General features: G+C 34.7%; 2 protein-coding genes across 2 annotated transcripts; one reads left to right on the forward strand and one right to left on the reverse strand.

Moving 5' to 3' along the window:
• Nucleotides 1-670: 670 nt before the first annotated feature.
• On the forward strand, nt 671-2787 carry LOC120067735 (PLATZ transcription factor family protein). Its single transcript, XM_039019297.2, has 4 exons — nt 671-960; nt 1498-1764; nt 2038-2196; nt 2297-2787. Exons 1-4 carry the CDS (start codon nt 958-960, stop codon nt 2543-2545), a joined length of 678 nt encoding a protein of 225 aa, XP_038875225.1. The 5' UTR covers nt 671-957; the 3' UTR covers nt 2546-2787.
• Nucleotides 2788-10327: 7540 nt separating this feature from the next.
• Nucleotides 10328-13189, reverse strand: LOC120067749 (G-type lectin S-receptor-like serine/threonine-protein kinase At1g34300). The gene has a single exon (XM_039019311.2). The coding sequence runs from the start codon at nt 12830-12832 to the stop codon at nt 10439-10441; it is 2394 nt and encodes a 797-aa protein (XP_038875239.1). The 5' UTR covers nt 12833-13189; the 3' UTR covers nt 10328-10438.
• Between the last annotated feature and the right edge of the window lie 8162 nt (nt 13190-21351).

Genomic DNA, 21351 nt, shown 5'->3' on the forward strand with positions numbered 1-21351 from the left:
TTGACATCAGTATTCAAAAATTTAGTTTTATTTGTCATGTCAACTTAAACATAATTTAATTTACTAAAACTTATACATTTGAGTAAAAAATTAGAGTTTTGAGTCCTTGCTCTATAATTTTTTTTTTTAAGTACAAAGTTGAACATATATTTATATATCACTAACTAAAAACATGTCATGTAAAATAATTGGTTTTTTTAGTACTATAATAATAATAATAATAATTGTATTGAGACCATTAAAACTTCGAAACACTATTACATTACATAATTGAAATACGAAAAAAAATATGGTAATTTAACCAAAAAAACATTAATGGTATCTTCAAAATTCAAAGAAAAAAAAAAAAAAGACATTTATGGCATTGAACTTGAAGCCTAATATGAAAAACTTTATTTTGATTGATGATTAAATATATTGTTTGTAGTTTTGGAAACGATAAATCCATAATAAAGAGAGAACGGCGATCGCGTAAATCTCGGATATTTCGGCGAAACGAAATTATTTGTCGTATCGGACCCCACACAATCCAACTCCCATCATTATACAGGGAAAGCTAACGAAATCGCACCCGTCCGATCAACATAAACATCCAACGGCCTAAAACCCTTCATCTTTCCCGCCGTTTGCAGACTTTCCTTTTACTCTAATGGGCGCAAATGTACGCAGCAGCTTCCAAAAACGTTTCACCTTCCATTTTCTCACTTTCCCCTTTTCTTTTTATTTTCCCCTTCTTTTTTCATTATTATTATTATTACTATTATTATTATTATTCAGTTTTCACTTTGCAGCCGCTCATACAGTCTCTATTGCCTATTCGTGTTCTTTCCCTCTCTGATTTCTCTTCTCCCCTTCTCCTTTTCCCAATTTACTTGAAGAAATTTCCCACAATTTCAGTGTTTTTGTTCGATTTTTCATCGACCCAGAACTTGGGGTTCCTTCAAATTACATTTGGATATGGTGAGAATTGAAATTTCCTCTGTTTTTTGCTCTTTTGGGGTGTTTTTTCTCTTACGTTTCTTCTTCTTAATTTCTTGTTTGTTTTGTCCAATCATGTGGAATTTTTTCCACCCAGATTGTTTCTCTCCTTTCTTAATCATGGTATGTTGTTTTTGGGTGTTTTTTTTTTATCATTTTGTTTTGTTGATGTTGAGAGCACAGATTGTTTATCATCCAAACATGTTTGATTGCAGTTGTTTGATTTTGAATTTATTGTCTTGTGTTTTGGATTCATGAATTATTATCTTATGATTTCCCTCTTACTGAGTTTAGTTTTTTTATTATGACTGATTTGAGACTGTATTCTATTGTTGTTTTACAAACAATTGCTATACCTTATATCAGGAATTGGTAATTTTGACAAAATATACCCAGTTTCTTTTTCATTTTTTGATGATGCCCCAATTTGGTTTATGTTTGGATTCTCTAATCATATGGCAGAGTAGAATTCACAATCAATCATCAATGAGTTGAATTGTTTGGATATGGATATTGCAGGCAGGATGCAAGATTTATCTCAAGAAAAGGAAAACAGATTGGCTTAATTCCCTTTTGCAAAGCAAGTTTTTTGGTTCTTGTGTTCATCATCAAAACAATAGGAAAAATGAAAAGAATGTGTTTTGTATAGACTGTGGTATTGCCATCTGCAGGCATTGCTTGATATCTCATTGCGTTCATCAGCGGTTACAGATCTGTAAGTATGTTTATCAGTACGTTGTTCGCGTGCCCGACTTGCAAAATCTCCTTGATTGTTGCAATATTCAGGTATCCCACCTCCTTAAATTATTCAAACTTCTTGTACTGAAGTTGTTTCTGTTACCTGTTGCTGATGGTTGTGAGTTGTGATCAAATGAAACAAGAAGTTATATAACCAATTTCAAAAGAAACCATACTTCTAGATGTTTAAATGAAACAACCGTAGGAGGGAACGACCTCGAGAAAGCATTGAATTCAATCATAAAAGAGAACTTTTTGTTGCTGTTGTTAGTCAATTATGGTAAAGTTTGGGAGTAAAGTATTGAATGTTTGATTCACCAGACTTATAAGATAAATGGGGAGAAGGCTGTTCATTTGAGCCCTCGTCCGCAATCAAAAGATTCGAAACCATCAACAAAATTGAAGTTCGGAGGTACTTGTGAAGCTTGTGGGAGATACATACAAGACTTGCCAAACCGCTTCTGCTCGATCGCCTGCAAAGTAAATGAAATTCCTTCTTGTTTCGCTTTGGACTCGTATTTCCTCTCATTCATTTTCTCCCACATATGACCTGAACATGTTCCATTGCTTAAATTTTCAGGTCTCTATGGTTCCAGTTGAACTCAACAATCAAAACTGTAGATGCATTGATTCGGAGTCGAATCTCAAAGGCATTCCATGGACGGAGAACCATAATCTAGAAACCAATACAAGCGAAATGGAATCGTCGTCAATATCAGTGGCCGAATCAACTGAAGAGATTAAAGCATGGCGAGTGAAGACCGTCTTGAATCCAAAGAAGCTTTTGCATAAAAGGAAGGGCATTCCCCATCGATCCCATCTAAAGTAATGCCTAAATACTAATCTTGAAGATCTTCAATACCACATTTTTTTCATATATCAAAGTCCTATAAGCATATAAGTATAGATATATAATAACATATATTTCACCTCTTGGTTTTTTGGCTCTATATTGGATTAGTTATGTTTTAACTTCATTATTTTTTCTTGCCAATATTTTTTGGAGATTGTATAGAAAAGGAGAGATTTGCTTGTGGAAACAATAATCAAATAATCAACCCTTTTATCTTATTCTTTTGGTTAATCTAAACAATTATGTGCTATGTTGTTGCTAGAGCATGCTGTTTAAGACATTTTGATTGACTTTGGCTCTCAACTTTATTTTATTTTACTTGAGAATGTTCGACTTCATGTTCCATAAAAGCTCATCTTTTCATTTTCTATCTGTTCCCTTTTTGGGCCTCAGTTTTCTCTCTCTGGCCCAATTTGATCTGTGGTGGTTGTTAATGGGGGCCCAATGTTTTTCCACTTTACAAAAAGGCAACAATCTTTCATTTTTGTCCTCAGAAGAATGTGGCAGACAAAAGGGTGGCCACACTTTCAGACTTCAAGGATTGGTCAATAAAATACAAAATGTAATATCTTAAAGTAGAAAACAGAAATCAACGTGTTCTTCAAATTTCTCCTTTTAACTTTCTTAAAGGATAATTAAAATACCATTTTTTGAAGTCGGTTCAATTTTCGTCTATCTATTTTTAACTATCCAATTTTAATTTTTTTACTTTCGATAAATCTTAAATTTATACCTCAAGTGCTAGTTATTGCTGATTTTTTATAAAATTTTTTGATATATTAATATTTTTATTATAATACTTTTGAATTTATATTCACATATGGTATTTCTTTGCATGAAAATTATTATTATTTTATTAATTTCAGTAAAAATTAACTTTGAGTGACTGAATTTGAGATTTATTGAAAGTATAATGACTAAAATTAAACAATTGAAAATATAGGAACTTAGATTGAACAAGTTTCAAAATATAGGATCAAGATAGTATTCTTTAATATCCTATAAACGTAATTCTAATTAAAAAAGGAAAAAAAATTCATTTCCAAATGTTATCCTAAATCCACCTTTTAACATTATTATAAAAATATTTGTGGCATGAGGGGAAATGAGTTTTGAACATAGTTGTATATAAATTGATGAAGTGCCATGAGTGGTCTAGTGTGGTAGATAACTTTATTCTCTTTAGGTCCATTCATTAATATCATCTTATTAATGATATTATTTAAGTCATAATTAATGTTTTGAAGCATAATTAAAATACTTTGAAGTTTTATGACTAAATCACTCATTCAAATTTTAGAATTACCCTTACCTTTAATCAACTTCATAAAGATAATTAAATTTAAAAAAAAAAAAAAAAAAAAAAAAAATAGCAGGTTCAATCTATGCTATCGAAAATTTAGCATCCTAAGAAAGATCTAATTTTTTTGGGTCATTTTTTTTCTTTAACTTGACAATGTATATTAATTTATATATATATATATAGTAAAATTGGGGGATTTCCACCATAGACCTATTGGTCCTCACGACAAACTAATGTCATTTTTTTAGTGTAACAATTGTGGGGTGATGTATTGAATCTCCGACCTCTTGGATTGGATGCATACTAATACCACCCCGCTAATCTCACTTTGGCCACTAATGTCAGTTGAGACAAGCAATTTTTTGCGATGTAAATTAATTTACATCCATAAACTTTTAATTTTTAAGTTTTGGACTTTAAGCCACTTTTACCCATAATAAATCAATGGTAATTTAAAAAGTATGTCCATTTGATTAAGTTTGGCATTGTCTAATCTAAGGCCCATTCCCCAATTTATAATAAAAAAATTTAAATTGATTAATGAGCAAGGATGTTCAATCCAATTACGTTTGGAAATTACATAAATATGGTTACCGTTACCGTTACAACATGACAATTATGAATTTGTCACATTTACTGTTACCGTTACCATTATCGTTTGACCCTAAATGGTAACAGTAAATGTGACAAATTCACAATTATAAATAAATGTGATCAAAAGTAATTGAATTAGGTTTGTGATGATGGTCCATTACGATTATCTATCAATGAAATTTTATTATAATTACACAAATTTTTATTACGAATTGGTAAACGTGGTCTTAGTTGATCTAACTCACTAATTTTAACCGGAAAAAAGTAATAATCTCTGAATATTCATTAACTTCACTTAAAAACAACTTTGTACAAAATTAAGTAAATGCACAAAATTAACTTGAATGGATAGTTTAAAATTTACGAATTTCAACACAAAAAAAAATCAACTTTACTGTCACATTTATGTAAAGATCCATGAATTTTACATCAGACATATATTTTATTATTTATTAAATGAAAATGAGAATAATCTCAGAATTTGTAAAAAAGAAATTTGGCTTGTGTTTGATATCTACCTTTTAAAAGTCCCTATAATTAAGGTTTAAGATGTCAACATCTTCATTTTATAAAAATTTTGATTAAAATATCGATAAAATTAAAATAAATTTAAATTAGCAAACAAATATTTTATGCTTTTTAAACCAACTAACATGTCGATTGTCTATATTATATTTACATTAGTGATATTTTGTTGCTTAATTTTTTTATGTTTTTTGGATTTTTAAGGATATAATGGAAATATGGATTTACCCCTCATGTCAATAACGAATTCATTGAAACGTGAAAACATTGACGAATATATTGACATGTTGTACTATTCCTGAAACCTTTGTTTTTATTCTCTTCCTATCTGGATTAAACTGGAGCATGTTCCCCTGGAGTTGTGGACGGATAGGGGTTTAGCAGTGTTAGCTAGTGTCGTGGGTAAATCTGTCTCTTTTGATGTTGCAACAAGAGAGCGGCGGCGGTTATCGTTTGCGAGGGTTTGTGTTCAGGTGGATGGTGATTCGTTAATGCCCCCTTCAGTCACTATTAGAATTCGGGGTCAGGAGCTTATTATTCCAGTAGTGTATGAGTGGAAATCTCGTAGGTGTGCGTGTTGTGGATCCTTTGGGCATACTGGGGCTATGTGTGAAAAGCAGGGTGTGGAAAAGAGTCAGAAGTTATGTATTGTGGCGGTAAATGAGGGGTGTTTGAGGGAGAATGGGGGTATTGAGAGTGTGAGGAAGGGGTAGGACGTGGGTATTGGTGAAAGGAGAGATAACCCAGTGGTTGGGAGTAAGGGTGTGGGGAGTGTTAACGAGTTTACTATAGTCAGTCGGTAGGCGGGATAGAGGTGGTGTAGACCATAGGGGTGGTAATGGGTCACGGGACTCGGTGCCCTTGAGGAACAAAGCAGTATATAGGTCCCCTGAAATTACGGGGTTTGTAAAGCATGTTGATGATCGCAATAAGTTTGATATTTTATGTGATAAGGGGGGAGACTCAATGGCTTTGGCTCTAATGCAGGCATATCCTGATCCATTGTCTGTTATGGATGAGATGTTCGAGAGTTCGGGCAAAGGCTCAGTAGAAGGTGGTAGGTGTGATCTGTTGCAAGGTCCATGATTTGGTGTTCCTGGAATGTTAGGAGGTTGAATGACCCTGTTAAGTGTAGAGTGGTGGCAGACTTTCTGGCTTCATCCTCTGTTACTTTCTGCTGCTTGCTTGAGACGAGGTTTCGTCGTGAAAATTTTGTTATGGTGATGGGTAGGTTTGGTGATGCGTGGAGTTGTGTGTGTAGCTATAGTGTGCGGGGAGTTGGGAGGATCTGGGAGATGTGGCGGAAGAGTGTCTATGAGTTTTCTATTAATGTCAGTGGGGATCAGTTCATTTCTGGGACCTTAGTGGATATTGCATCTACTGCTAGGGTACATATCGGTGTTGTGTATGCCTCAAATCATGTGAACGAGAGGAGGAACTTGTGGTCTCAGCTGATGGATGTGTGTGTCTCGTGGCAGTTTCCTGGAGTTGTTTTGGGGGATTTTAATGTTATTCGTCGTAGTTCGGAGGATTTTGGTGGTTGCCCTAGATTGAGAGAGATGGAGAAGTTTGATGGGGCGTTATTAGAGGCGAATCTAGTTGAGTTAAGTGTGACAGGTAATTGGTTTACTTGGACTAGTAAAATTCAGGGAAATGGTGTCTTGCGCGATTGGATCGTTGCTTGTCTAATAAGGCATGGAAGGTAGCTTTCCGTATTCGGAGGTTAGGGTTGGTCAGTGGGGAATTTCTGATCATAGCCCTCTACTAGTGTCTATAGGAGAGACGAGGAGTAGGCCGCCTCCCATTTTTCGTTATTTTTCTCATTAGGCAGAGGCTGAGGGTTTTATTGATACTATCAGGTCAGTGTGGAGAAGGTCTGAGGATGTGGCCTCGATGGTTAACTTTGTGCGAAATTTGAATGCAGTGAAGAGAGTTTTACGTGCTTCGTTTGGGAGACGTATCTCTGTGTTAGCTGATGAGGTGAGGGCGACTAGGCAGGTTATAGAGGTCGCTCAGGCGAAGGTAGGAAGGGATCCTAATTTAGAGTCGGTGTGTACAGAGGCGACTTGGGCCACTGAGGTGTTCTAGTCAGTGGCGAGATTGGAGGAGGCGTCACTCTGACAGAAGGCCAGGGTGAAGTGGCTGGAGTTAGGTGATATGAAAACAACTTTCTTTCATCGTTGTGTTCGTTCTCGACGCAGCTGTAGTAGTTTATTTACGGTCATGGATGCTAGGGGGACTTGCCAGACAGTGCATGACAGGGTAGTAGGGGTGGCAGTAGATTTCTTTAGGGGTTGTTTAGGGTCTCAGCTAGTGAAGTATAGGGATCTTACTGCCCGAATTGGGGATATTGTGCATTTTAGCTGGTCCGAGGAGGGGGTGGAGGCGCTTGGTCACCCAGTGAGTCAGGATGAGATTAAGAAGGCTTTATTCTCGATGAAGTCTGGGAAGGCTCCTGGGCCTGATGGGTTTTCGGTTGATTTTTACAGAGCTGCTTGGAATGTGGTTGGAGATGATTTCTGTGATGTTGTGCTGAATTTTTTTTAGACCTGTTACCTAAATGGTGGAGTTAATTCTACTGCTATCACTCTTATCCCAAAGAGGCGGGGAGCAGAACGTATGGAGGAGTTTCATCCTATTTCTTGTTGCAATATTGTGTATAAGTGTATCTCGAGGATCTTAGCTGAGAGATTACGGTTGTGGTTGCTTGCTTTCATCAGTGGTAACCAGTCTGCGTTTGTTCCGGGTAGGTCGATTTTCGAAAACATATTATTATGTCAAGAGCTTGTGGGGGGCTATAAGGAGGGCATAAGAAAGCCGCGTTGTGTGTTGAAGGTAGACTTTCAAAAGACGTATGATTCGGTCAATTGGGATTTTCTATTTGGTGTGTTGCTGGCTATAGGTACACCCCTTCAGTTTGTTAGTTGGGTGAGGGTTTGTGTTACTTCGCCTATGTTCTCTATGATGGTTAATGGTTCCCTTGAAGGGTTTTTTTCCTGGTAGGAAAGAGTTGAGACAGGGGGATCCGTTGTCTTCTTTTTTCGTTTATGATGGTGATGGAGGTCTTGTCTAGGTTGTTGAATAATCCTCCTGTGTGGTTTAGGTTTCATGATCGATGTGAGCGTGTGGGCCTGATACGATTTGATGGTTTTCTGTGTAGCTGAGAGACATTCTTTGGAGTTTGTGAGGCAGGTTCTAGCAGATTTTGCAGGGTTGTCTGGGTTAGTTGCAAATGTTGGAAAGAGTTCCATGCTTGTTGCGGGTGTGGAGTCTGGGGAGACGGAGGAACTAGCTGTATTTATGGGTTTCTCTCTTAGTTCGCTGCCTGTTAGGTACCTGGGTTTACCTTTATTGGCGGGTCGGTTGAGGGCTAAGGATTGTACTCCTTTGATTCAGAGGATTACGGCTCGTATTAGAAGCTGGGCAGCGCGGTCCCTCTCCTTTGCTGGGAGGTTACAGCTTGTTAAGTCTGTCTTACAATCCTTTCAGGTGTTTTAGTGTAGCATCTTTGTGTTGCCTTCGTGTGTAACTCATGAGATTGATCGTCTGTTACGTAGTTATTTATGGAAGGATAGTGCAGTGAGTCGAGGTGGTGCACAGGTGGCATGGGATGAGTTGTGCTTGCCGTTGGGCGGGAGGGGGGTGTTGGGTGTGAAGCATGTGGCATTTTGGAACCAGGTTACTATTATGAAGCTGCTCTGGCTTCTCTTAATTAAATCAGGTTTATTATGGGTGACGAGGGTGGAGGCTTATATTTTGCGTGAGCGGTCTCTGTGGGCTGTTCGGAGTGAGGTTAGGAGGTCTTGGTGTTTGAGGGCTATCTTGCGAAATAAAGATAGATTCAAACATTTGGTTGTTTGATGGTTGGCGATGGTCGGTCTTGTTTTGTTTGGTGGGATCCTTGGCTGTCGGGGGGTGCGATTTTGGATTCATATGGGTCTACGGTGGTTTATGATGCAGGGAGTAGTTTGGAGGTGCGGTTGTCAGAATTCATGGATGGTGAGGGAGGTTGGAGTTGACCAACAGTGTCTTGGGAGCTTCTTGAGATCTGGGTCTTATTCAGGCAATGGGGCCGAGGGTGAAGGGGGAAGATTATTGGGTGTGGGTACCGAATGCGAGGGGTCGATTTTCTATCGCTAGTGCATGGGAGAGTTTGCGTCCTCGTCGTCCTAGGGTGTCTTGGGCTGGTATTTTGTCGACGGGGGGTGGTATTCCGCGTCACTCCTTCTGTGCGTGGTTAGCTGTGAGGGACAGGTTGGGTACACGAGATTGGTTGAGGAGCTGATGTGTGTTGTCGGAGGGGGGGGGGGTGCCTTTTGTATGGGGGAAGTGTGGAGTCGCGAGATCATTTATTTTTTGAGTGTGGGTTTGGGAGAGAGGTGTGGTCTGGTGTGTTGCGTCAGTTGGGCTCGTTGCATTGGGTGGCGAGTTGGGATGTGGAGTTGAGTTGGTTGTGTCGAGTGGGGTCGGGTAAGGGGGTGCATAGTAAGTTATTCCGTGTTTTCTGGTGTGCTTTCATATACTACATCTGACAAGAACGTAATCGGCGACTGCATGGAAATAGACTGAGGTCGATGTCAGCTCTAGTTCACCTTATGATCTCTACGGTTCGTGCTCGTGCTTCTTCTTGGCGGGTTGATCTTCTTGGTCTTATATAGTGTGTTTACGGATGTTTTTCTTGTTGTACTTCCCGTTGTTCTTTGTTTTTGCTGTTGTCCCTTGTTTGTGGGATTTTGTTTTCTTTTCTCTGGCTTTCTCTCCAATGGTATGCGAATTTGTTTCCTTTTGTATTGGTTTTGTTCTGATCTTATCTTGTAGGCTTTGTTTTGGGTTTTGTTACCCTGTCTTTGCTTGTACTTTGATGCTATGATGTCGTGATGCCTTGATCTCGGGCTATGGGATCCCCCTTGTTGTTGTATAATAATATCACCTATTCTAAAAAAAAAATATTGACATGTTGACGAAAATTAAATACTAGGGCTATAACCATAGTATTAAATTTATGTCGATACTTTTATCAATATTTTCACGTTTCCATGAGTTTGATATCAATTTAAAGGTATATAATATTTCTATTATATTGTAGAAAAATACATGAAACATAATAATTAAACAACAAAATATCACTAATGCAAATATAATATACATAATAAACATGTTAACTTGTTTAAAAATCATAAAATATTTATTTATTAATTTAAATTTATTTTTGAATGGTTTGTTTTTATAATTTTTTCAAAAATATTAATTATTATCTATAGAAATCGAAAAGTTACCGATATTTTCTTTGAAATTTCCTTAAAAATTAAAACCAATTGGCATCCACCTTTTAAAGGTTGGCTATAACTTTGTGTTTCATAGGTCCTTTGAAAATGATCAATTTACAATTTTACCCATTTAAGGTGTAAAATTAACTAAAATTTGGAAGGGTTAATGAAAATAATTTTCTAAGGTTCAGACAAGAAGTAAATAGAAGGCTTTTGTGGAGGAGGAATTTCAAGCTTCCCTTCCAACATCTTCACCACCTTCCCCATCGACGGTCTCTTCTCCGGTTGGCTTTGAAGACACCACATCGCCGTCTGCACCATTCGATTAATAATGGCGAAATGAGCTCCACTCTCGTATTCATCCCTTAACCGAACGTCTAAAATCTCCTTCATCTTCTCCTCCACGAACGCCTTCTCAAACGCCCATCCTGGGAAGTACCAATCCGCGCTCTCCACCGTCGATCTCTTTATCTCGAAATTCCTCGTCCCACTGATTATCTCCAGCAGCACCATTCCGAAACTGTACACATCCGCCTTCGTCGTGATCGAATTCGAACCCAATTTCACCAGCTCCGGCGCCACGTAACCGGGCGTCCCTCTGATCCGAGACATACTCACCGCCGTCTCCTCGTTTTTCCTCAGTTTCGACAGCCCGAAATCTGATAGTTTCGGGCAGAAATCGTTATCAAGAAGGATGTTCTCTGGTTTTATGTCTCGATGTAACACCCATTCTAGGCATTCCTCGTGCAAGTACGCGATTGCTCTCGCGACTCCAATGGCGATTCGGTAACGGATGCTCCAATCCAGCGATGGGCTTTGTTCTTCCGTCTCTGTTCCGTCTTTCTCGGAATCGGAAGGTGAAGCTTTCACGAAGAGGAATTTGTCGAGCGATCCATTGGGGATATGCTCGTATACTAACATTCTCTGGCCCTTTTCTGCGCAGAATCCCCACAATCGAAGCAAGTTGAGATGGTGCATCCTGGCGATGATGGTGACCTCCGCCCAAAAGTCGCGGTCACCGCCGGCGACGTTTTTCAAGCACTTGACGGCGACCACGCGTTTGTCTGGCAGCTCCCCTTTGAAGACTTTGCCGAATCCGCCCTTTCCGATGCAGTTCGAGAAGTCGTTTGTGGCCGTTTTTAGCTCGGCGTAGTTGAACCGCTTTGGGCCGCCGGCGGGAAGTGATTCGAGACCAAGCGTGCGAGCCATGTCTCTGTATTTTATAAATCTCTTCAAGAATGCATAGAAGAAAACTGCCCCGGTAATTAGTTCGGCAACGAATATGGTGCTGATTATCAATATGTTTCTGGTGGTGTTGTCTTTATTTACAGGTGGTGGCCGGAGGGTGATGCGAACTGGACATGTGGTTTGGAGTTTGTACATCATTCCGGTGAAATTTGACTGATCTGTTTCAGAATTGTCGACCTTCACGAAGGCAGCTGTCTTCATCCCTGGCGACCACAACCCGTTTGACAAAATGTCTAGCTGAAGCACACACTGGGCGCTGCCGTCGAAGCTGAATGTATAACCCACGCAGCTCGAATTCTTTAAGCAATCTGCTTGACAGACTGAAATATTTGGGGTTTGCAGGGAGATTTGTTTAGCCCCACCTCTGAAACTCACAAAATCCAGTTGAAGAAACTTGGGTTTGTTCGATACGTTGAGTTTCCGGTGGCATCCTCGCCGTGCTCCGCCGCGAGAATCGGGGCTGAATCCGGGAGCGCAGACACAGTAAGTGGAATTGTAACTGCCACTACTCATACAGACAGAATTTGGGCCACAAGTATCAAAGATTTGACACAACTCTACATGTGCTTGCCAAACCACATCCCACCGCGAAGAATTGGGGTTGAAGCTGAAAATCTTGAGGTTCCCATCGTCGTCAACAATCAATTTCCGGAGGCGGGTCGAGTTAAAATCAGAAGGGGTAACTGGGATTTGATTGTTTATGATGATTTGACCTCCAATTAGGAAAGTCTGGAAGGGATTTCCAGAGGTCCAGTACCTCTCTGTACCAAACGTCAAATTAACAGAGTTCACAAACGAATATTTGCCGTTGTTGGAGACGATGGTGGTTCCATTCAATGTCTGATTAGGCAAGATAGTATTGGTGGGGAATCGGAAGCTCTCCCATGTCCCGTAAATCAAATCACCATCGTTGCGAAGGATTAATTTTGTCAAGTTTGGATTCGCAGAAACATGGTTGGAAGGCCAGAGGTTGCGACCGGAGCCGTCATTGAGACGGAGCTGGCCCGTGGCTGTGATGACCAGAGCTGCAGAACGGTTGACCGGAGAAAGACGGTTGGCGGACCACACGACGTTGTCTATTGAGATGTTGAAGTACCAAACGGAGAAGATGAAGAGATTGGAGTTGTTGGGTAGTGGGCGGAAGCCGGCGGCGAAATGGGAGTTGGGGGAGAGGAGAATGAGATTCTGAGTGGGCCGCCATGGGGATTGGGATATTGAGAAGGCGGAGAAATTGCGGGGGTTTGCCGTCGGTTGAGCGGCAGCCAGAGACGGAGGAGAAGTGAAGAAGAAGAGGAGAATAGAGAGAGGGGCGGCGGCGAAAAACATCGTTCCGTAGAGCTTTGGTAGCCGGGAACAATGGGGAGATTTAAAATATATGAAGGGAAGAATGAATGGGTCAATGGGGATGTTTCATTATTTCGTCAAATCAAACCATTTTGAAAGCAAAAGAGATTAGACTATGAACAGTGTGAAATTCAAAGTCGCGCACTACCACTAACTACTTTTTTAAATTTTGTTTGAATTCTCAATTTTCCTTCCTTCCTTCCAAGTTCGCGAATTGCAATTAAGGTGATTAGAGCAAAAACTATCCTAAAATCATAATAATCACCTCTTGTTACAATAATTTTTTCCTATTTCAAAACTCAAATTTGCTATAGATTTATTATTTATTATACCTTTTAGTATTTTACATTCATTATTTTTTAATTCTTTGCTATAGTATTTACTATTTCTTTCTCAAACTAAAATAATTTACACATCAAACACATACTAGTATAACCCAAGCTAAAATAATCTACGTCACAAATACAAACCATATTAACCTAATAATAACCAACTCCTTGTCTCAAATGCTCTCTAAGTTTTCAAATCTAATATTTATAGTATGATTTTAGTATTTATAGTTTGACATACATATTCTTCAAAATTTAAACTTGATTTTTAATTAGTTCCTAGAGTTTGAAATGATATAATAAGCATAACCAATGAAACAAATTTCTACTTCATAAAAAAAAAAAAAAATACATGAATCGAGGGAGTAGAAATCAAGTCTTCAATAGTAATAATTTGAATCTCTATATTTTAAGGAAGAACACATGTCAATTAGTTAATATAACTTGTTTGAACTATTGCAGTAAACAAAATATATCTAACTTAATATGTATGCCATTAACATATTCATAAAAAGAATTTCGTAGAATTAAAACAACAATATATTACTTAATTATATTTAACAAAATCTGGAAGATTCAACTCCGAATCTGTATATTACATTTAAATATGAATAAAATACTCTTTGTAAACTTGGATATAAAAGTTGGATGGAATTATGTCACTTTAACTTCATTACATCACAATCCATTAGTCCCAAAAAAAAAAGAAGAAAAAAGAAAACAAAGAAAAGAAAAGAGAAAAGAAAAAAAAAAAAAAACGTAAAGAGAAAAAAAAAATTCTTCATTACATTTCATTCATCGATGTTCATGTTATCATGTACACATGCAAATTTTCACGCTCCAATCTCATTTTTAAGTACTAATCAAGCAACACGTGCAATATACGTAAAATTTCATAGTTCTAATTATTTTTTTAAATAGTGAGTTTTTAGCATATGATAAATAAATATTATACAATTTTATTTTAATTACCATCAATTTTTAAAAGTTAAATAATCTAACAATTTTTATTTTAACGTTCTCATATTATCACATTTTTCAAAAAAGAAAATTCTTATATCTAGTAAAAAAGAAATTTTTTTTATAGTAATTAAATTATCGAATTAATATATTAATATTTCAGTATTGTAATATATATATATATAATGCAATAATTTTTTCTTATGTTGTTGTATATTTATTGTAAAATCACATGAAATGATGCATTATTTTATCGTATTAATTATTACTTTCATTTAATTAGTCTTCTATTTTTCTTTTTTGTATTTTCTCTAAACTTTAGATCTCATGGAATTATTTTTTAAGAATGTAAATACAAGTATTTATTTTATTTTTCTTTTACATGTGCATCTCTTATATTGGAAGAATTAATGAACTAATTTGATGTATGTAATCATCTCCACCCCGAACAAATGTATCCAATTGGCATTATTGCATCCTATCTCGAAGAGTTGCATCTCATCAACATCAGTGCACTTATTCGACCTATGACTTTTATTTTTAAATATATAAATTTATTTTATAAGCTAAAAATGGAAAAAATCACATCCAATGTATTTCAAACAGACAACTATACTCGAAAAGTCACTACCACTCAATAAAGGGCAATATGAGAATTTATGAAAAATGTAAGAGCAAAAGAGACATTTAAAGATTCTTCTTACATAGCCCCTTTTAATATAGTAGAGATAATTTTTAGACTCTTACCTTCCTTACATTTTTAGTCATTTAAACTTGTGACTACTCCATTCTAAAACTACATATTGAGAGTAAAATTTCATAGACAACACACCAATTCAAAAGACAATTGGTTCTATACTTTGCTCTCTCTATTTTGCTCTCCCCATCACCTTTTTGTGTTGCTTTTATTAAAGTCAAGGGTGTTCAAATGATCCAAACACTCGAATAATTTGGACTACTCAACCCAAATTGTAAGGGTTGGGTTGGGTTAATTTTGATTTTGAGTTTGATTGGGTTGAATTTTTTATATTCTTTTCAGGTTGGATTGGGTTCGGGTAACACTTTAAAAATTCAGGTTAACACTTTTAATATATTTTTAGGATATTTGTGTTGGGTTTTATGTCCTAAAACTTGTAGATAGTAAATGTAATATTTGACCAATCATTAATAAATATTATTAATGTTTATTACAATAAATAGTTATTGTTTATCTTGTATTTATCTTGCCTAAATAACTTTAATCTAATAAACTAACATCCTAGACCATTGTATGAGTCTTGAACTATATGTGGAGACATACGGGGATCAGTATTCAAGATACAGCCTTAAGAGTCTATAGTATATGGATAAGGTTGGGTACCTTATATTGGTGGCACTATGGATACTCTAACACCCCGAATTTTCACTTTTTATATAATTTTCGTAATTTGGCTAGTGGAGGGCATTTTTGAAAATTTCAAAAATAAATATTAAAATGAGTAAGAAAAAATTAATTATTAATTAAGTTGATGAACTTTCTATTTTGTATCTTATAGATCATTGAATTTTAAAAATATCTAATAGATCTCTAAACTTTCATCTTAGCATGTTTAATACATTCTTGGCATATATGATTTTTTTAAAAAATTAATCAATCTATTAGAACAAAAAAGAAAAGAATTTAAAAGAATTGCATGTAGAAAGATTCAAGCCTAGCTATTAAAATGAGGTTAGAATTTGGAGTATCCTATCATTGTGTCATATAGTCAATTTGATAGGTAAAATGACTTTGTTTTATATTAATATAAAATACATTGAAATTGAGAGAGGCTTGAGCCACTAAACGTAAATTCACCTTGATTGATCTTATCCATTAGTTAAAAAAGAAAAATCGCACTTTAGAATCAATTGTTTTAAAACTATAAGCACTACTATTCAATTTCAGTTGGTGAAAATGACAAGATTATTTGTTTATATCTTTGTAAGTAATAATTTTTTTTCTTGTTTTATGAAAGAAAGTATTAATTTGTTTAATAAGACTACAATTTTACGTTAAATCATAAATTTAATTTACAATTTACTATAGTATTAATTTTTTTCTAATAAAGAGGGATGAAGCTTCTTTTGTCATTTAGGGAAATTCTAATCAATAAAGTCCAACTCTATTGTTTAGTTTTCAGAGTGTCAAAATGGATTATTGAGAAAAATAATGCTATTTAAAAAGAGTGGAATTCAAACCTATTTAGATGGAAGGATTTTTTTTTTTAATTATCCAATAGGATTTTAACCTTCCAATGTACTTTATATTGAAGATTAATTCATCATTCTATTTTTTTCTTTTAATTCACCAATAACATCTAACCTCTTTGTCAATGAAAAATATTTTAACCAATTTAGGTAAAATTGAAGATAAATTTATTTTAAGTTTACCTAACTATATAAAATGGTTATTGATGAGTTAAACCCAAAAGAGTTTGAGTCCCTTAGTGATGGTGTCTCTTTTGGGGTCACCATTCTTGATTGGATCACAATTTCTTTTTATTGTTCCATCTCAAAACCAATTGGCAATGAGAGAAATAGCTCATCTATCTAATAAGGAGTGTGAGGTCCTTTGATTTTTCCAATATGAAATGCTAGTCTATTTTTCCTGGTGTAGTGTTGAGAGTGTATAGCACAATGAAGACTAGCATTGAATTCTACGTCAATAATAATGGTACTGGACATCGTGCTTATTGAATTCAATAATAATGGTACTGGGCATCGTGCCAATAGATGAATTCAAATCAATCGTTTCATGATCGTGCTTATTATTAGATAGATGAATTCAATACTAGTACCATCTATCTACGTGAATTCAATGTTAGTCTTGATCGTGCTTACCTCTCAAATCAATCTGGTATAGTGTTGAGAGTGTATAGCACAATGAAGGTACCGTTTGTCGCAGAAAAAATTATCTCACGATCTGATTGATGCAACTCTATGGAAGCATAAAAGAAGGCTTATGGTCAACCAAATGTCTTAACCATCACGACAGTAATCAGTCGGTAATGACCAAATATCTTGCCTGTATGATATCAAATTAATTTCAAGTCTAGTAATTTCAAAAATCCCATGAGTTTTACACCGACATGTCTGTAACCTCCAATCGCATCCCACTACTACGACCAGTTGTAGATATTCTTTAGTGTCAAATAACATTCCTTTTTGTATTAAACTAGAATTATCTACATATTACTCCTTTCCTCCAATGTTGATCCTCGTTCACATGTTGAATTAATAATAGTAATGTCCCAATATATTTGGGTGAACATCTCTGACGGTACAACTCAAGATCACATTCTGCACTTCTATCGTTTTCAAATATTTCATCAAATTCTACGTCAATATCACTGTCTCCATCATTTCAATGTTTAAGAATGACTAAATCTTCAGGACGCATCGACATATTTACTCAAATCTTTACAACTGTTATAGTTGACAAAAAAAATATATGTTAATACTACTAACAACCCAATCTAACATCAATATAAAAGATACTTCAAACTCTATTTTATGACCATTCCAAAAAGTTTGATATTATTTTATGACCAGTTCAAACGGTTCAAATATTTCTTTTAAAATTAAAAAGAAAAAAACAACTACAGCCCAAATATCCAGTCCAACTTATAATATTAAAACAAAATAAATAAATAAATAAAACAATTCAAATCATACACAATACAAAATCTATGGAGCACAATCCAAATTGTTCCACCAAAATAGATCAAAACTCTAGTTTTCATTTAAATAAAATAGTAGATTTATGGAGCACAATCTCATATACTGAAAAAATATAAAACAAAACATTACCTACGATAGGCAATGGCAGGAAGAACGACGACGGTGGTGGACGGCGGACGGTGGACGTAGGGAACGACAAATGGAGTCGACAGATGACGACTCGGAGAGAGGCAAAAAGTGAGGAAGTTTGTCATAGGAAGAAAGTGAAGGGAGAAGTTAATGGAGCTACTCTTGAGACCATTAATAGTCGTGGACCCATCCACAATTACCTGGTCAATATTGCATATCTATACATGTGGCAGTCTACCAGGTCACTTCCAGGTGTGCCAGATTCACGTGATGCAAAGTAAGTTGTAGATCTCGTCCATGATTTAGGTGTAATCATGTATCGGTCCACGATTACACTACCTCATTTTCATCAATACTTTTGGTCCAACCCTATTTTTGTCAATAATTATTAAAAACTTTATTTTTAAAAAAAAAATCTTGAAAATGACAAGATTATTTGTTTATATCCTTTTAAGTAATAATTTTTTCTTGTTTTCTGAACAGAAAATATCAATTTGTTTAATACACAGATTACAATTTACGTTAAATCATAAGTATAAAATATAAACGTGTCATCCATCTAATAAGATGAATGAAACTTCTTTTGTCATTGAGGGAAACTCTAATCAACAAAGTCAACTCTATTGCTATAGTCTATATAAAGTCATATTAATTTTAAGACTGTCAAAATGGATTATTGAGGAAAATAATGCTATTTAAAAAAGAATTTGTGGATTTCAAACATAGAATGTTTTGTTTTGTTTTTTCTTTTTTCAAGTGATGCAACTATTTTATTTAAGGTTGATTTTCAAAAATAGAAAAATAACGAAAATTATTTATACAAAATAATAAAATTTAATCTTTTTTTATAGAGTTGATAAAGACTAATTGAAGTTTATCGGTATCTATCATGATAGAAAATGATAGAAGCCTATATCTAATAAACGCTGATAGAAGTCTATAAGTGTCTATTGGTATTTTTTTTTTCTCTCATAAAGTTGAGTTCATTTCTATCTTTTGTCTCGTGAAGTAACTTCACAGGACAATCTATTCATCTTCACAAGACGTTTTTATTTTTTCATAATGTTGTAAGTTTGTCTCGTTAAGTAATTTCACGGGACAATCTATTCATCTTCACGAGACATACTTATTTTTTTTCATAATGTTGTAAGTTTGTCTCGTGAAGTAACTTCATGGGACAAAAGGCAGAAATGAAAGGAAAGTTGCAAAAACCGCCCCTGAACTATGGAATTGATTACAATCACACCCTTAAACTTTCAATTTGATCCATTAACCTTTTGTAGTTTCAAAATGGTTGCAATTAGATCCTTTTATTAAATTTAATAAAAGGACCTAACTGCAACCATTTTGTCCTCAATGCAAAGTTATTAATAATAGATTCACTCAACTAAACAAATATAGAAACATAGAGTAGGTATTAGTATTACCATTGAAGTCTATCATTGTCTATCTGAGATAATATTCTATCTCTGTCTATCTCAATTCAAAGTTATCAATAATAGATCCACTCAACTAAACAAATATAGAAATATAAAGTACCGACGATATAGGAACTATAGAAACAAATATTGGTATTTACCTATCATTGTCTATCTTAATTCAAATGTACCAATAACAGATGTATTGATGTTAAAGTTTTTTATAAAATTCTTAAGATAGATAGTTGACATACAAGTAAATTATTAAATAAGCATTATTAAAATAAAAATAGAAATTAGTGTTTACTATATAGAAACATATATAGAGTGCAAACCATATAAAAACTATAGAAATAGGTATTAGTATTTACTATATAGAAATGATAGATGGTTATCATGTACTCTTTTATGAAGAAGAAGTCGTGGGAAGAGGATGGGTATCGAGCGTGAGCAAGGATATCGAGCCGATTGATGGGTAATCCGATTAATCGTAATTAATCGGCTGATTATCCGTGTGGGCTAGGGATACTTTTGGTATTTCACTACCGTGGGTTGAACTTTTCTTCAATCATTTTGGATTGAGTTCAAATTTTGCTATTCATATAAATATTTTGAGTTTTTTCTTACATTTGAAAAGACCCCTTCTTTCACAAAATATTAGCAACAATGTAGGATACTTCGAAAATTATTTGCAAAACTAGGGTGAACTTTTTGTCCTTACTAGATTAGACTCAACAAACAAAAAGACAATCTACATAGCATCCATTTTCTTTAATTCTTCTTTCATTTTTTAACTCATTTTATAAAAGAGTTCATATGGCATATTTTTTTAAATCATCCTCTCATTCTCTTTAATTCATCTTCTCAAAGTTAATATGCTATCATTATTTTTACTAAAAGCTAAGACATGACATTTTATAAAAATATTAGAAAAAGACTAGGAACTAAGAAATCTATTTGCTTCTTTATTGCATGTGAACAAAAGATGGTATTAGAAATTTAAAATGAAAAAGTGTAAGGATCTAAATAATATTTTAATTGAAAGTATACATTAGACAATGATCCAAAATTCTTAACTCAATAAAATGTACCAGATTTTCTATTGTGAAAATAATTTCTTATTTTATGTCTTTAAAATAAAAAGTGAGAAATAATTTGTCTTTTTAGAAAAAATAATTAATTAGGATTTAAGAATAGTATAGTCTTAAGGCGGTTTTTAACATAAAACTAAATATTTTCTATAAAAATAATTAAAGTTAGTTACATAAACTTTATGGAGGAGTTTTACAAACAAAATATTCTTATTCATAATTAGAATAGTTAAATTAGTTACACAAAGATTTAACAACAGTATATTCTTATTAATTAAAGTTAGTTACACAAAGATTTTATGGCGGGTTTTTACAAACCTTGACTAGTTGTACTTGGTTTTTCAATACTAGTCTGAAAAAATGTGAAAATAATTCAAGGTAATATTTTGAAATGATAGGTTTTTAAGGTTTTATTGAAGTACACAATTGTATTACTTAATTAAGATTTAATTTAGGTACGTTTATCAATTCGTAATAAAAATTGATGTAATCATAATAGAATTCCAAATGTAGTTATATTGCTTTTGATTACATTTACTTATAAATATGGATTTTGTCACACATACTATTTTCGTTACCATTACTTTTACCTCTAAGGATCAAACAATAATGGTAACAGTAACAATAAAAGTGTCAAAATTCATTATTTTTCCTTTGGGATAGTAAGAACAATGGTAATTATAACAATAACATTAACGATATGACGTAAATTCCATATACAATTGAATTGAGTACCCTTCACTCACCAATCAATTTTTGTTTTCTATTACAACTTTGGAAGTGGACCCATGTCAGTATGGGTACATAACACAAGTAAACAATAACAAAGGTAATCAAATGGAACTTACTTTTCACATTATCATTGATTTATTACG

The sequence above is a fragment of the Benincasa hispida genome, chromosome 12 (assembly GCF_027475165.1).
Source record: "Benincasa hispida cultivar pf3 chromosome 12, pf3_genome.v1.1, whole genome shotgun sequence".
Classification (NCBI taxonomy): domain Eukaryota; kingdom Viridiplantae; phylum Streptophyta; class Magnoliopsida; order Cucurbitales; family Cucurbitaceae; genus Benincasa; species Benincasa hispida.

Coding starts and splice junctions, on each gene's coding strand:
- LOC120067735 (XM_039019297.2), top strand. Junction 1,765..2,037: donor TTGATTGTTGCAATATTCAG/GTATCCCACCTC, acceptor TTGATTCACCAG/ACTTATAAGATAAATGGGGA. Junction 2,197..2,296: donor TCTGCTCGATCGCCTGCAAA/GTAAATGAAATT, acceptor TTAAATTTTCAG/GTCTCTATGGTTCCAGTTGA.
- LOC120067749 (XM_039019311.2), bottom strand. CDS start 12,832: ATGTTTTTCGCCGCCGCCCCTCTCTCTATTCTCCTCTTCTTCTTCACT.